Here is a 16,152-nt window from a genome sequence, read left to right on the forward strand (position 1 = left end):
CGGCGGAGACCAGAGATGACTTTTTTTTACAAATATATGAAATCCATATTTGTTATGGGCATCTTTTTCTCGGCCACTTCGTTGTGAATTTTGCCTGTTGTGGCCTTGTATTTGAATGATGCTGGTATAAATTTCACGTGCCACAATGTTTTTATGCCTCAGAGTTTCAGTAATTTGTTGCGTGCCGAATATGAATGCAGTTGAACTCGGATACTAACGGGTGGTAATCCTACCGCAGACAACCCACTATGATGCGCTATTTTTTTTATTTTTTGTGGATGACAACAGGTGTTTTAGTGTAACAATAATATGTTCTATTATTATACACGAGAGAAAAAGCTTTACAATGGGAATTAAATAGCCAGTTCAATGGATTTTTAAATAAAGATATAGTATTTAAGAATCACAACAGAAATCTGACTCGAATTTCTCGGCATGCCGGCAAAAGAGGGGGGGGGGATGCGTTGTATACTTTGAGGACTGCAACGGTTTCATTGCAAATGAGGCAATGGGTTATCCTTTACAACTGTGAAAAAATAAATACAGTAAGTATAATTCAACAACTTTATGCATATTTATTGCATATTTGTTCCAGTTTTCTGCACATGTAAAAGTTATTAAAAATCAGTTTATATTTAAATTTTCACAACTATGTTTTCTATATGCAAAAAAGGGATCTCATCCCCTTAAATGAATTTTTTAAAAAACACTGAAATTGAAAATTTCTATACTATAATTTTGAAATCTGCAGCGGGCCGTAGATTGCCCATCACTGCTTAGGAGAAGGAAAATTGGTCAAAAGAATACAAATAACGACAATTCTCCATTCGTCTGACGTGTATTGTCCTCAAAACGTTCTCTAAAAACGCTGTTGTAAATCTTAACGGGTTATTTTTTTGTTATTGCATTGATGGTAAAGCTGGTGTTTCCAAACCAGAATTTAGTGAACCATCTTTGACATCTGTACATTTATGCCATCTAATGGTGGTCGCTGAATGCCCACGATGGGACTCTTAAAGCAAAACATGCGGTATATATTCTTCAGATACTGTCATGTTCACAAACAAATACAAAGGCCACAACAGGCAAATTGCCCATCGAGGTGGGCTAGAAACAACTTGATTCAGACCGATATCGATTCATTCACTGAAGTTACTCTGCCGACCATTTACGTATACACCATTACAATCATTCTTCATTAATCAAACACAAACGAATAATGGAATAATAAGAAAAAAAATAAAAATACTCACGTACATAAGAATTGTTCCCATCTTTACAATCGGCGTTCACACTAGATTCCTCGAATTCCATAGAATCTGGCTGATGATTATAAATTCTTAGGATCCTCAAAAGCACGTTTTTGGACAATATTATTTCAATACTGACATAATCAAGCAGACTTTCATGAGGAGAAAAAATATATTTATTGAAAATTCGAAGATCACAGTCTAGAATAATATATTCGCACGCTCGTATGCATGTATAATATGTATATATAAAAAATCGATTTCGTAAAATACTATATAACATGAAATACATAAAGCTCTATATGGTATATAAAAGCCCTCTACATTTATAACTCTATAGAAAAAAATATGTATAAATAACGAGGTAGGGTAATACATGTATACAAAAATGCATTGAGGGAAAAATTTAAATAGAGATTTAACACGCATCTCTCTCTTATATAATATCAGATAAAATTCATCACAGTTTGTTCTTTCATTCAGAATACTTATGATGTATAAATTGTAATAAATTTATTTCATCAAATGTAGTTATAATGAAATTACGCTAAATATTCCATATGCGGTATATATTGAAAAAAAATTGTAAATGAATAAAAAACGTATACTAAAATATTCAAAATAATAATTATTTGGTACGGAATGACTGACGATAATGTTTCGAAACTCCAAGAAGAATGATAGAAACTGCTCATTGGTATAAGACCATTTCAAGCTGCCAATGTTAAAGGTTTCTAGGTCTTGTTAATGAAGGAAAAGCTAAAAGAATTTGTTGAAGACTAGAAAAACCATTTGATGGTAATTACAACTGAAAAGCAGAATTGTTATACGGAATACGGCTTATTTAGGATCGAAGAGAGGACTCTAGAAAAGTGTTTTTTACCCTGGGGGCCATATGAGCCCCCTTGCGATCCTAGATGTTATGAGTGGCCACGGATGAAAATAAAATGAAAGGGAGCCCTGAAATTTCCTTCTGATTTCATTATAAAATACTCAGAAAGCTAAAATATCCAACGAATAAATACCAATAAATAATAACCTATAATTTATCGATCTAACTACAATTATCTTGCGTATTAAAAAATCAGAATCACCTCTTGTATATATATAATATACTACCAGCACCTTTCTAATGAAGTATATGATTTGTGCAAATGTATGAAAATACTGTTCTGAAATAGAAGGACAATAAAGATTCGTTGGAAGAACCTATTCGTATTTATCACACTGATCAGAGATTCTAAATCAGAGGGAATTTTCATTACCATGATGGTGCATTTTTTTTTAAATAAACGCCGATTAAGAAAAGAAACACAGTGAAACCTCTCTAAGGCCGGTATTCACCATGGTTTAAGCTATAGTCACAATTTTTTGATAACAGATCGACACGGATTGGTTAAATTCAGGTTTTTACCCAATCTATGTATAGATAGATCGATCTCTTATCCAAAAATTGTGACTACAGTTTAAACCATGTCGGTGAATACGGCCCTAAGGCGGCTAACATCTTTTCCCAAGAAAACCAGTACCTCGTAGAGGTGAAAAAATATATAAAGAAGGAGAAATTATAGACCACAAAAAAATTACCCTATAGGAAGCTAGTCTTTCAGAGAGGTTCCACTGTGATGATAAAGCATAAGAGTTTTGTATGCTTCCCCTGATTCTCATGTTCACATGAATTTGCACAATTTGAACATATTTTCTGGGGAAAACTTAAACATTTCCGGGTTCTTTGGTTATGATCTCTGTATGTTCTGACCGACCTAACGTTCATCCCGTCGATATGATGGCCATCTTCAAAACTTGCATGCTACCTGCAAAACTCTGCACTACAACACAGTGACAGGAAAACGTTAGGTCTAAATGAACCAAGATCAATAAATAAACATATATATGTATATACTAAGCGAATAATTATTTAGCAAGCCCACTGCTAAACAGCCCGGGGAGGTTCAAGTGATCACTGCAAGGTTCTCAGCAAAATCTGTTTGAGCCCTGACCAAAACTCTCAAAAATATTACCGACTTTCTCCGACTAACATTCAAAAATGTTCCTGATTTTCCCTGACCACAACCAATAAAGAAGAAATATGATTAGAAATCTTATCATTAGAAAACTTCTGATTGTTTTTCGAGTTTGTTTTTTCCCTTCAAAGAATTTTCCCCTGACGTTTATCAAATAATTGCATATCTACTAGACTTTTGCCAAATACTTCACATTTTTAATGACTTTTTAGGTGGGAATGCGGTTTGCGAAAAAGTTATACTCACGGAGGGGGGATTTCTTTTGGAGCAGAAAAAATAGTAGAAATGTTTGTCTATAGAGGGCACTGCATGAAAATCTGGCACGAGTGTTTGAACCTGAACTTTTCTTCCACCTCTTGTGTCCAAAACGTTAGTAAAGCTTCAGCCGGCGATTTGTGGATGAGGTAGAACTTCACAAATAGTGCTTTATTCACCAATGACAACGTCACAATTAAAACCTCATGTAAGCACCAGTAACAGGGAAATTCCCTTATCCCTCCCCATTTACCCTTCATCTTACATAACACTCTGATTTTAATATTTCCAGTAATTTGCTTTCGCGCAGCACCTCCATCGACACAAATTCGAACTCATTTTATTTTCTATACTGAAAAAACCCTTTCGTAAGAACTATTTCTCAAACCGCATTCAAATATACTAATCCCTTCGATTTTTATGAATTTTTCAACTACTTACGAATTTATGGGACACGCTGTACTTCACTCAACCCATGTATAACAGGATCTTATGAAATAACATTTGATAAGACATGCACAAACTAAAAGATATACAAATAAAATAAATAATAACATTGCAATAGGATGATATAAAATGATCATCAACTGCATTAACAGGATTAAGGGACATAACAAAGTCAACGCAGAACACGATTTCATAATTTCACAGAAAAAAAAATAAATTTGCATAAAATTTTGAGTAAAAACGAGCAAACATTTTCTCGCGGAACGTGTAAGATGTCGTCTTTTCTCGTAGCATAACAATGATATAAAATAACACATAAAACATTGGAATGACGCAGGGAAAACAAACCATGAACCATTTTTAAAACTTAATCCGATAAAAAGACTAAAAAAGAGAAAAAAATTGATCTTTCATGAGTGAAATCCGTAAGCGCTATCCGAGTCAGAGTCATGCTTGCAATTAGCAGACCTAAATAATGAGAAAAAAAAAAGATGATAGAGAAATACTATGTATAAGTCAAAAAAAATAATGATCAGATGCAATCACATTCTCGAATGAAGTTATTTGTGATCAGGGTGACCACATTTGATCCAAAAATATATGGGTAATTGGTATCATAAATACGGAGCATCATCAATTCTCGCCAAAAATGTTGTCGATTGTAGGAAAATAGCCATATATTGCTTGTAAATAACCCTTGGCAAGAAATGCAGTGTTACAGCACGTTTATAGTGATTTAAAATGCATTTCAAGAGGAGAAAAAATGCACACGAGAAATTTATATATTCACGGTCTTCATATATTCATTGTAACGGAATTTATAAATTACGCGAATGACCATTCTGGTCCTTCTGGTCCTAGTAAATATAGCGAATTAAAGTAAGTTTTGTTGAAAGAATATTGAACGACCGGACACAACCCGCTTCCCGTCTGAGGGAGATATTGAAGCTTTCCCGGGGATGATTGTATCCGGAAATTTATTAATTTATGTGAAAATAACAAACAACTGTTGAAAGAACAGGAAAAACGGGACATAAAAAACAATTGGGAAGGGCAAAATTTATGAAGAAATACAGGTCACGTCAATGAGCACGACGGCGCTTCAAACGTGAAATATTTTTCTCTTATCAAAGTTCGTTTATCACCAACAGACAAACATAGCCTCATTGCGATGAGCTTCAATTTTACGAAATGGGGAAACGTGCCATGAAAAAAGTGTCGTTATATCCGAGGTCGTTCGTTTTCCATCGACGTTATAATCAAAGTTTATCAACAGTACTCTTTATGGGAATCAGTTCGGACCAAAAATTATTGACGTTATAGTCGCGATGTTGTTACAACCGAGTTGGATTGTATATACGATATAGATTATCTGAGAACTCTGATATTACTTTATCAAAAGATACCGTAAAGGCTAATTACGTTTGTGTTGGTTGAAGCTCGGGATCAGAGTTTTTCTTCTTCGTTTTCTTCCTCCGCAAGAAAGCTGATTTATCGCCATTGCCTTGTGACCACTGCAAGAAAAAAGCGCCAAGAATTATTAACGAAAAATAAAGTAAAATTGAAGTTACCGTATTAGCCGGCATGTCAGAAAATTCGAATCAAAGATTCTGAGAAACTCTTAAATATATTAATTCTAAAATCCATTAAATTGACTGAATGCATGCTATGATCCTTATCACACCTCGCCTTTCCCGGTATGTCAGGTGCCGACCAGACCTCAACATTCAAAAATCTGATGTCCCTCGAGTTTGGCAGCACGCGGTGCAACTGGAGTAAAACCGTTATGATTTCCATCTCGACAAGATGATACACTGTAAGAACAACTCGGAAAATCGAGTTAATAGAGAATCGAAAATAATAACGGGGGCCAGACTCATCTTAATAATTTCGGGGCCCCCCTTTACCCCGATTTTATATTTTCTGTAATTCATACATTGTAACAACATATACAAGAATGTTGAAAGAGTTCCATACAAAAAAATAGACAAAATTAAATTTCATTAAGAAAAAATATATCGAAAATTTGATTGATCATTGCTTATTTTGTCGCAAAACGGTAATTTTCTGCACACGAAGGCTAATTAGACCGGGACCTAAAGTATATTTCCGATTCCGAACGGCAGCATTTTTTTGTATTAGTCGAGAGGTTGGTGCGCTAACCCCTCGTTGTGGGACTCCCTGCGATAGCAATCTATTTTCTGCGGTCATGTCACCGTTTCTGTTGTACCCCTGCGTCAGGACAGTTTCTGACAAGGACGAACCGGGTATCGAACTCGCGACACCTCTAAACATCCTTTTGGTACTTCAGGCGAGTATCTTATCGACCTGTGCTACCGCGCCCTTAATGAAAATTTCTTACGGAAACATATTTTTTTAACTTGATGAAAGAAATAATTTCAAAACCAATTAAAATTGGGACCTAGTGAAAGAAATTGTCTGAGAACTAAATTCACACAGAATCGACGAATCAAAAATGAGCGAAATAATTAGAGATAATCCGAACACCCACGAAAATTGAGAACAAATGAAAGAAATAATTCCAGACCTGATGAAAATTCAGAATAAATGAAAGAAATATTTTCTCAGAAAATTCAGAATTCCAAAATTTAAGAAAATTCAGAATTTACGAAGGAAATTATCATTACCGTGATTGCGGCCCCCCCCCCAAAAAAAAAGCGGGGTACTGTACGACCACACCTGCCGCACACCCCTAAGAGCGGCTTTACTCAGAATTACGGAATTAACTGAGACTAAAGAATTGTGATACCTGCAAGACAGTTGTAAAAGAATAAGAGCAAATATTCAAATTACATCATGTGGTGCTAAAAGAAAACTGTGACATTTTTTAAATTGTCGTACGAACTATTACTTACAGGTAGCGTGACGCTGTCTGCCGAACCCCAAGTCTTCAGCCTCTGGATTCGTCTCCCTCGCGATCCACCGAACGCCGGTGCTGTCATAGACACTTTGAGGTTCAGCGATCCTATTCTGATGAACGTGCCCGTTGAAGGAGGGTCTTTTTCGAGAGGGCGCACTACATACAAAAGATAATGAGACATAAGAACGAGTAAATCGGATTATCACACTGGAAAGAAATTACATCTGAAAAAACACATAATCAGTCTAATGAAACAAACTGATTTAGCATGTGTGTGCGCGTATGATCGCACGTCAATCGCCATAGAGCAGCAATTCACTACTGTTTCAACATCGAAGGGATCATAATTGTTGATAGGTAGAGAAAGCCTAGAAAAGTTATTGGATTCCAGCGACACGAAATGAGGACACACGCACGTGCTTCTTTCTCAACGTCATTTACTAATGTTTACAATAGATGGCACCACCATGCTGACAAAGGCGAACAGTAGTTTTCCAACCAAAACAGAATCTTCATGACTTTTGGTCCTACCTTGGGTTATCAACCGTCCTCCTTTTTGATGTCATTTCAAGATGCATTTCGGAAAATTCTCCCTTTTGTCCTCTTTCTCAGGTTTCAGGAGTTACTTTTAGTTTTTTCTGTGGAATTTTTTTTCCATTGAAACATACTTTTTCATTGATATAAGTGTTTTGTTTTGCCACACAAAAAAAAATTCTTGTACTGTAGTTCGCGAACGAATAGAATCTGACCTGCTTGGAAGCAGCGTCGATTTTCCCCTTTTCTTCGAATTCGGACAGAAATCGGTAAAAGCATGTTAAATTGCATTTAAAAAAAACCACATAAACTCACACCGATGAACACTTATCTGCTACGCGGGTGCAGTTTTTTTCCATAAAGAGAAAAGGAATAATAATTGCGGAAACCTGAAAATGTGATGACAAAAGGTAGAAAACATGAAAACGTATGAGGACGCTTAAAATGACACCGAAAAAATGACATCGGGTTCGTGACTATGCCGCCATCTGTTTTACAAATAAGCAGTGACCAAATTTAAGACGTATTTTCGGAGCGTTGTTGTTCGGCTCGTTATGGCGACATTTAAAAGACGACAACCGGCTCACAATCACACCTCGAAGAAACCAATTTCAGCTGACTAAGATTGATTATCATTGTTATAAAAATGCACTATCACTATCAAAAGAAATTAAAGTGACACACATCTACATTTTCACATGATTATAAAAGTTTTAACGTGAAAAAAAAACTGAAAATAATTTCTTTTTATGTTAAACTCACCGTGAATTCTCTTGTTATTATGAGGTAAAGTAATACCTAAAGAGAAAAGTGATTTTAAAAATTATTAACATTACATTTATTCATTCAATAAGAAACATCTTTCTGTAAAGGATAATTTTTCCGAATTTTTTTATAATTCAATGAAAAATTTGGAATTTCCTTTTTTTTTTGTTTTACGAACTATTATCATCAGCATCGTACAAAAAAAAGAGAGAAAAATCCAACTATTGATAGAAATAATGATTTTATGCTTCTCACCCCAAAGACATTAAAAGTTAAGAAATAAAAGTTATCACTACATTACACCTTTTCTTCTATCTTTATAACTTGATAATATAGAGTACTGAGATCTCAACTAGCACAATAGACGACATTATTACGAAACACGAGCTCGATTGATCATTTTATCGCACCGAAAGGGTGATCATTTCAAGCTGATAATATTCTCTCACACACAGTCACTTCATTTCACAAATTTCTTTGTTCAGAAATTCTGACAATGCCTTTCGACAATTTTCATTGAATATCCTCTCGAGTCCCCCTTCCCCCCTTTTCCCAAATTTATCTTCATTTCTGTTTGTTGATGGATAGGCAGATCACAAGACTTCAGTTCAACATGTTACTGTGAGACAAAATGGTAGAGCATGAAATACACGATGTTTTGAAGGACGAGTAGAACTTTAGTTAACGTATCCCACGGTATACTTCTACTCCTTAAGCTATAGCGGAATCCTGGGTTTCCACGTAACACCTGTTGGGAATTCATGGCTTTAGCATAGGGTCTCAGACCACTGATACGTCCCAACAAACCTTCGAGAGTAAATCACAAACTTGCAAATGGGTTTTGCTGTTTCAAAAATGGAGACAGTGATGTCACACTATTGCAGGGGGGTTCTTAACCTTTTGTGTTCACGGACCATTTGTGCTGACGCGCACTCTGGAAAGGAAGAGGAGCAGAGATGTCTCGTGCCCCCACGCCCAAAAGGATAAAAAATTAAAATATTTTGAAATATTTTTGTAAAAAAAAAATGAAATTTAAAAAGAAAATACTCTCCCCCCCCCCTATTTTAACAATTTTCTGCTTATTTAAATACTTTTTGAAGGTTAATAACTCAAAATTTCTTTGGAAGTAATTCTTGTGCCCCCGAAACCTTTTGTGCGCCATCTAGAGGTTGATCCAGTGTAGTCCCTGCATTTGTGCCAATAAGACGAAGTCCAAGGACCCGTTTACCGAATAATATTCGGCACACGATATAATGTAAGAATGCTAAATTGTTATTTTATCCAACCTCACTAACTCTGTAAAGTTCTCCAAGGGCCCTTATTTAAGAATCACTGATGTATTCTGCGTAATATCATCTCTCTCGGGTTCTTGGAAGGTTTGTTGCAGCATATCAATGGCCCAAGCCATGGATATCCAACTGATGTTCTGCAGAGCCCAGAATTCCGTGATAGTTTTTCTAGGGTATGTGTGCCGAACTATCACAAGCTGCAAAACTTTTCCATTGGTGTTGCAACACAAGCATCTGCATGGGAGAAACATTCACGTTATTTCGGATTCCGTCTTGTAATCACCACGGGTTCCGCATGAACTAAACCGTAGGAAACTTCTGGCCCACAAGTCACCTGTCAATTCAAATTCAATATCTGTGTGATCACCCACATATCTTCATAATCACAGGAAGCTAAGCGCAGAAGCCTACATACACAAAAGAGTTGCAAGGACGAACCATACCGCACAGACCGATGCCGTTAGGTAGATTGAAGCAAGAGATCCTAAGTTAAACAACGTGTAGTAGCAAAGGGCTTGAAAAATCGAAAAATAATTTAGGAGCCAGCTAAATTTCTTAGGAGCTAAGTATGCTTTTGCTTCAAGAAAAAAAGTTCTACATAATTCATTTTTTGACTTTTTCTGGAGGGGGGGGGGGAGGGGAGTTAATGATATGTTCAGATGCTTTAAGAGACATGAAATCAGAAATTTTTTTGTCACCCTTAGACAAATTTCAGGCACCAATACCAATTTTCTAGTCGCCAAGCCCTGTAGTAGCATGATTTATAACTACAAAATGTGCTCGTGCGATGTTGCCATTTGTGTTCATTTTAGAATATCCTTACACATGTTGGAAAAACATAATCCAATCATGCTTTTTAAGCGTAGAAAAAACTTAGAAAGTATTCTTCAGTTGTTGGGCAATACTCTGCAAACACGCATTACTAAAAATACCATTTTAACCCCGTTAATTTTAAGCCTATGGTCCATTAACCTCAACCAATCCGGTACAAATCCAAGAAGAACAGTAGAAGACAGCAGGGTGATGCCTTAAATTTATTAGCTCCCATAATAGCGTTCACTCGATGCGCTATATTTCCAAAACCATCAACCTATGCTTCCATTTTCCCGCCGGAGAAAAACACTCCGAATATATAGTGATCGCGTTTTTTCCTGTCTCTTCTACCCTCACGTTGGGAATACAGTCTCCAGAGACAAAAACCGAGTCCGGAGTTAGGGGCAGCCACTGACAGAAATAAAAATATTATTTTGGCCGGACGATCGCGCAAATAATGGGAAGGGGGAAACCATCCTTTCCACCAGCAACCAGCAGGAAAAAAAAAAAGGCTTTCATAATAGATCTTAAATGAAGGGATACCAGTGGAACCCATTAGGAAGCGACGAGGAGAGACACGGATGCCCGTGATTCGACTCCTACCGCGACAGGGTCGTGTCCCCTGTCAGGTGTTTCGATGGGCCCTTGGGGACACTTCCATTAAAAGATCAGTGCGTGCTGCGACACTCCGAACTTCAACGTTGATGGTCACTAATGTTTTTTTTTTCTAGTCCCCCCTCTACTTTTTCTGACCTGTTCATAAAATAAGAGACGGTAGAGGATGAAAAAAATACATGTGATGAACAATTTGATCAACGTTATGGGTCGAGCAGGCTACTGTCAGCAAATTTTGAGTACATTGTAAAACTTCAGAATATTCAACGGATCTTGACAGATTCAATCCAGAATAGATCGAGTCTGATTGTTGGCGCATTCAATGCTCACTGGTTCCGACGGATTTAGGATTTTGTAAAATCATAATCTTTTATATTACTACTTAACCATACATGAAACTCGCACACATTCCTTCTTGGTGCATGCCGGAATGTGTGATCCTGAGTGTATGTATGACCCTAAAGTATTTATGAAGTCAGAATTATGCTTGTTTCGTGTTTCAGTGGTGCGTGCCATCTGCCTTCCACATTTTGAAGTGAGAATGGCAAGCATGAATTTTCATGTTATGTAAGTATCGTGTTGAAGGTCTGCATGTGCTCTGACGTGAGATTTTTTTCAAATGGGGGAAGAGACTTTTATACTAGTGGTACAGTATATCATGCAAAAAAAAGTGCAACATTTTCTGTATATCTGATCCGATTTATTGACTACTTCACCAACTCTGACCATATCGCTACATTGGAATTTACTGATTAATGAGATGGGTTGTAAATTAAGGCGCTGTCTATTGGTGGTCGCCGCAAGTTCGTTAGGGAAAATATCTTATCTGTATCCTCCCTCGGGTTCGAACTAAGCAACCTTCACGGTGGTAGACGAGCATCTTACCACCACACCACTTGGGCCGATTTATTCACTAGCACAGACTTTTTTTTTCCCTACAATGAACTAAATGTTATTTTCTCAAAATTTATTTGATAATTTTATCGCTCCATAATCATTTCACACGCGAGCTGATTAGACCGAGATCTGTTGAATATAGTCGATTCTAAACGAGGACAAAAGAGTGATGCACTTGGGGGTGAGGAGAAACACGTTAATCATTACAGGTTACGTTATGAAGGGAGATGAGTGTTACTTTAAAAAGAAGAAAAATAGCAAGAGAAGATAGGGGAAAAAAAGTAAAACATGCACAACACTGAAGTCCATGCCAAGTAAACAAAAGTAATAGAAAAATAAATTTTATTACGCGGATAAAAGATAGAGATCCGAGGAGTCATGTTAGAATGTATATTGACTATTATTTTAAAATCAAGATCCATCAACCATCACCAAACGTGCGGCAGATCAAAAAATAAGATAAATTAAATAAAAAAATTCAATATAGATCGTTGATCCTTAACCTTGCGCTTCCTATCAAGCTTTTCCTTCGCGGACGACAAACACAGTAATATGACAGTCTGTAGGCACCTTTACAAATTGCAATGTTAGTAATTGCTTCTGACAATAAATTTGAGAGTCCGTGCCTGCCGCTATCGCGAATAACTAATACATGGGCACGTGAAGGTTAGGGGGGACCACTGATGCAGATGGAGAAGAAAAAAAAATTTGCTTTCCACGAAACACCAATTGCCCCCAAATTAGCTCATAAAGTGCCTGGAAGCTCCATCACATCGTGATGACACTTTCCGTTCCTGATGGCGATCTCAGACTCGGATCCAGATCGTGTACGCCGAAGTGCCTGACGTATATTAGCCATGCGTTTCCCGTGGTGAGCCTTATTACGGGGCGAGCTCTTCAGGGAGCTCCACGCTCGCCGACCCAAACAGATATTAGTCTTACTCGTCCGCGGATCAGCCGGTCTCCTCGTCATGCCTGCCGTGTAAGTGACATAGTCTGGAGGGTACTGGTCGGCCCTTTTACCGCTGTTGTCTCGAATCGTAGGATTAGCTCCTGTGGAAGATAGGGGGAAAAAGGAGAAAGGTAAATTTCACGAAGTGAAAAGAAAGTGAAATCAACATTTGAATAAAAAACAAACATATCCATAAAAGAAAAAAAAAATCAAAGCAACTCACCGTACGTCCTAATTAAGAGATCCACAATAGTCTTGTGTTTGTACAGGGTAGCGATATGAAGACATGTATAGCCCTGAAAATACAATAAAACATACAAATTCTAAGAGACTGTTTTTCTAGACTACTGAAATATATTCTATCTACATGCTAAGAATAGGTATATACAGCAGTAGTGAAAACTTATACTGTACTAATAAGTAATAATAAAAAGAAAAAAAAAAACTTACGCCCTGGATTATAAGCAGTTACAGTGCAGCGGACAGGAATATAGAAAGAAAAAGCAGACACAAAAAATTAGATACAATTTAATATACAGTGCTTAAAAACACATTTTTTTCAAAAGCAAAGAAAACCGAGATAAGACATGACAAAAAGAACGCATTTGATAGAGAGAACATGGAATAATAGATTATTAATATCAATGATAAGAATGTAATTGCTTATACATGTAAGTTGGCAATGAGATTAAAGCATAACATTAACCACACATTCAGCTTGAAAAATGAAACTTACGTGCTTAAAAAATGCAGAACAATCAATCGCAGCAAGGCAGCATGAAAAAAAAGAAGAAAAAAAAAAAAAAAAAAAAAGAGGAAAAAATTATATATTAGTTTATTTCAGTGGTTCTCAACCGGTGCTCCGCGGAGCCCACTCCGTGTGAACTCGGATTCGCGGCCACTCGAGGAAAATAAAAAAACCCAGTAAATTTGGAAAACATTTTTATTATTCAAAAATATTAATAATTATAAGTCATTAACTTTGATGAATGAATACAAAATAGGCCTACGGGCTCTGCAATAGAAATTATGTACCGGAAAAGGCTCCGTGGGTCAAAAAAGGTTGAGAACCACTGGTTTATGTAATAAAATTGATAGAAACATGAACTAAGAAATTCGTGTTTCCAATTACATAAATCGCCTTAATTTTGACAATGTTCATAAATATTTCTTCGTTACTTAGCTGAACAAGCATTATAGAGCGATTTTACAAAAATGAAAAAAAAAGAAGAAAAGAATTACAATAGGAATTAATCTCACTGGGCAGCGCAAATACAAAAACCATGGTACAGTATACTTCACTAAGGAATTGGTCATTGGGACATTACGACAAAAACGTATTGAAGGGGTAAACTTTTTCGTAAAATCTTCGCACTGCAGCAACGATATACATGTGTTAGATACATCACGAAACATTTTATTTTACGCTTTCAATACATTCAGAGACCATCCCTCCACAATTTTTTTAAGTGATCAACATGACCTGCGAAACCTGTAGAAACTGAAGAATGTGGGATCTGAATATCAATTATCATGCAGAACGTTTTTTTCACGTCTGGGAATAAAGTTTTTATGAATGAAAGGCGGAAAGCAAATGAAATTGCTTCGGAGCTTCAGTAAAAGTTTTCTCAATTATTTGTTCTTATTAGTTAAGGCAGGGCAGGAATTCTCAACTGTTCAACGTTTGGGTTCACACCTTTTGTCTCGAGACTCTCCGGCAGCACCTTAAAGTGCCGTAACACAAAGTTCGAAAATGACTTGCATTTTTGCGACTTATTTAATACCCAAAATATCTCACTTCGACCGATTTCGTGGACGCTTTGGAAATAACTGAGTTAAGGTATCGAAATTTCTACCATCCAACATTACAAACCAGAATCAAAAGCCTTACTGTTGATTTTCGAATTAAACTACTACCATCTACTAGGCCAAAAAATGAATTCAAACTTTATGAGTTTATGAAGAGGTTAAAAGAAAAAAACTGTTTATTGTTTGCGTATGTTGGTGCGATTGAATGGATTTTTTTGTTTAAAACGGAATTTGGAATGATCTCTGAATTGTGGCAATAGGAAAAAAATGGGCCGTATTAATAATAATCTTATCTTTACACTTCAAAAAAGGTGAAAAAAAAAATTCTCACCGACTTCACGTCCGGATTAACCTTATGAGTTCCTGCTATCAACTTCACAATTTCAGCGTTTCCATGTTTTGCTGCCCAATGTAATGCGGTCTACGAAAAACCAAATAAAAAAAATCCTCATGCAAGATAGACAAGACAAACTCTCTGGATTTACAGAGAAACTTCTATGTTCTGAGCTATCAACAGCCTTAACTATTCATGAGAGAATGTTTTCTTAAAATAGCGAAAATCGCATGTGTTGATGGTATCCCACCGTCGATTATAGGCAACACCTTCTATAGCATAAACAACACTTCTCTATAGCTGGTGTTGGTTGCCCCGGGCAAGCATCCTGAAAGTTTCATCAATTTGGGGAAGAGGCAGAGTGTAATTCTTAAAGCTTTTTCAAAAACTGAAAATCTCCACCATGCTTCTCTCTCTTCTGAAGAACCACTATTTCTGTAAAATAGTTCCACCAGCAAGACAACTTCTTGTAAAGTCAACGTGACAGTCTTCAGTGAAGAACTAAGACTGAAAAAGGTTCTGCTGAAGATTTTCACGAAGATACGTAGCCATGACACTTGAGCACTTTCTCCACCTCTTCACTGAGACGTTCCCAAAGTTTCCTGACGAATAGTTACGGCTGTCGACAGCTTAGAACAAGAGGGAACTTTAATTGTAGAAACCCTGCATTATTGATAATAATTACAATCTAAAAATGATCGTATAAGAAATTGTTTAACAAAATTGCAATTACATCGGCAATTTTTTAATTAAGTGCATTTTCTTCTTTACTTCCAACACATGATAATTAAACATGATCAACAACACAAACATCGTGACTAAAGCTTGATAATTATGATACAAATGTTGGAAAAAAAAATTACACTATTATGTCTGCTCGAAGTACTGATCGCGATCTGATACACACAAAATTATGAATCATCGTTCCATTCAAAGAGGGTATAAATTTAATATCACATTGAATTGCATCTGATTTGCATTCTTCTGATGGTTCGTTATAGCCGAATAAAAAATGGAGAGAGAAAGGAGAAGTGTAAATTTTGTTCGTTATATCCATAGGTTTGTTATAAGCTTGCGGTCCGTTTTCCATAGTGCAGTTCGAATGTTTGGGTATCGATATTTTTCACATTGTCCATTGACACTGAAAGTCACAAAATCAATAACTCTGTTTCGTAGTAGTAAAACAAGTATAATTATAAAATATGTTGCCACTCATTTCGACATGGAAAATCTTGACTGCTTTACGCGACAACCATGCATAAACTTTAACGTAAAAATGCCAGACTC

The 16,152-nt window shown here is 36.4% G+C and overlaps 1 protein-coding gene across 1 annotated transcript in view; it reads right to left on the bottom strand.

The window, feature by feature from the left end:
* Positions 1-1,406: 1,406 nt before the first annotated feature.
* LOC149068996 (uncharacterized) overlaps positions 1,407-16,152 on the bottom strand; it is a 40,903-nt gene continuing 26,157 nt past the window's right edge. Inside the window, exons 7-13 of the mRNA XM_089250556.1 lie at positions 14,863-14,952; positions 12,946-13,018; positions 12,713-12,823; positions 8,154-8,189; positions 6,853-7,013; positions 5,399-5,490; positions 1,407-4,444 (exon numbers count right to left, since the gene is read on the bottom strand). Of these exons, the coding sequence (XP_089106682.1) occupies positions 4,387-4,444; positions 5,399-5,490; positions 6,853-7,013; positions 8,154-8,189; positions 12,713-12,823; positions 12,946-13,018; positions 14,863-14,952 (621 nt within the window). The 3' untranslated portion in view covers positions 1,407-4,386. The remainder of the gene's footprint in view (positions 4,445-5,398; positions 5,491-6,852; positions 7,014-8,153; positions 8,190-12,712; positions 12,824-12,945; positions 13,019-14,862; positions 14,953-16,152) is intronic.

Source organism: Pholcus phalangioides, unplaced genomic scaffold (genome assembly GCF_987345545.1).
Source record: "Pholcus phalangioides strain wild (caught in Gottingen) unplaced genomic scaffold, Ppha-v1.0 ptg000024l_1, whole genome shotgun sequence".
NCBI classification, from domain to species: Eukaryota; Metazoa; Arthropoda; class Arachnida; order Araneae; family Pholcidae; genus Pholcus; species Pholcus phalangioides.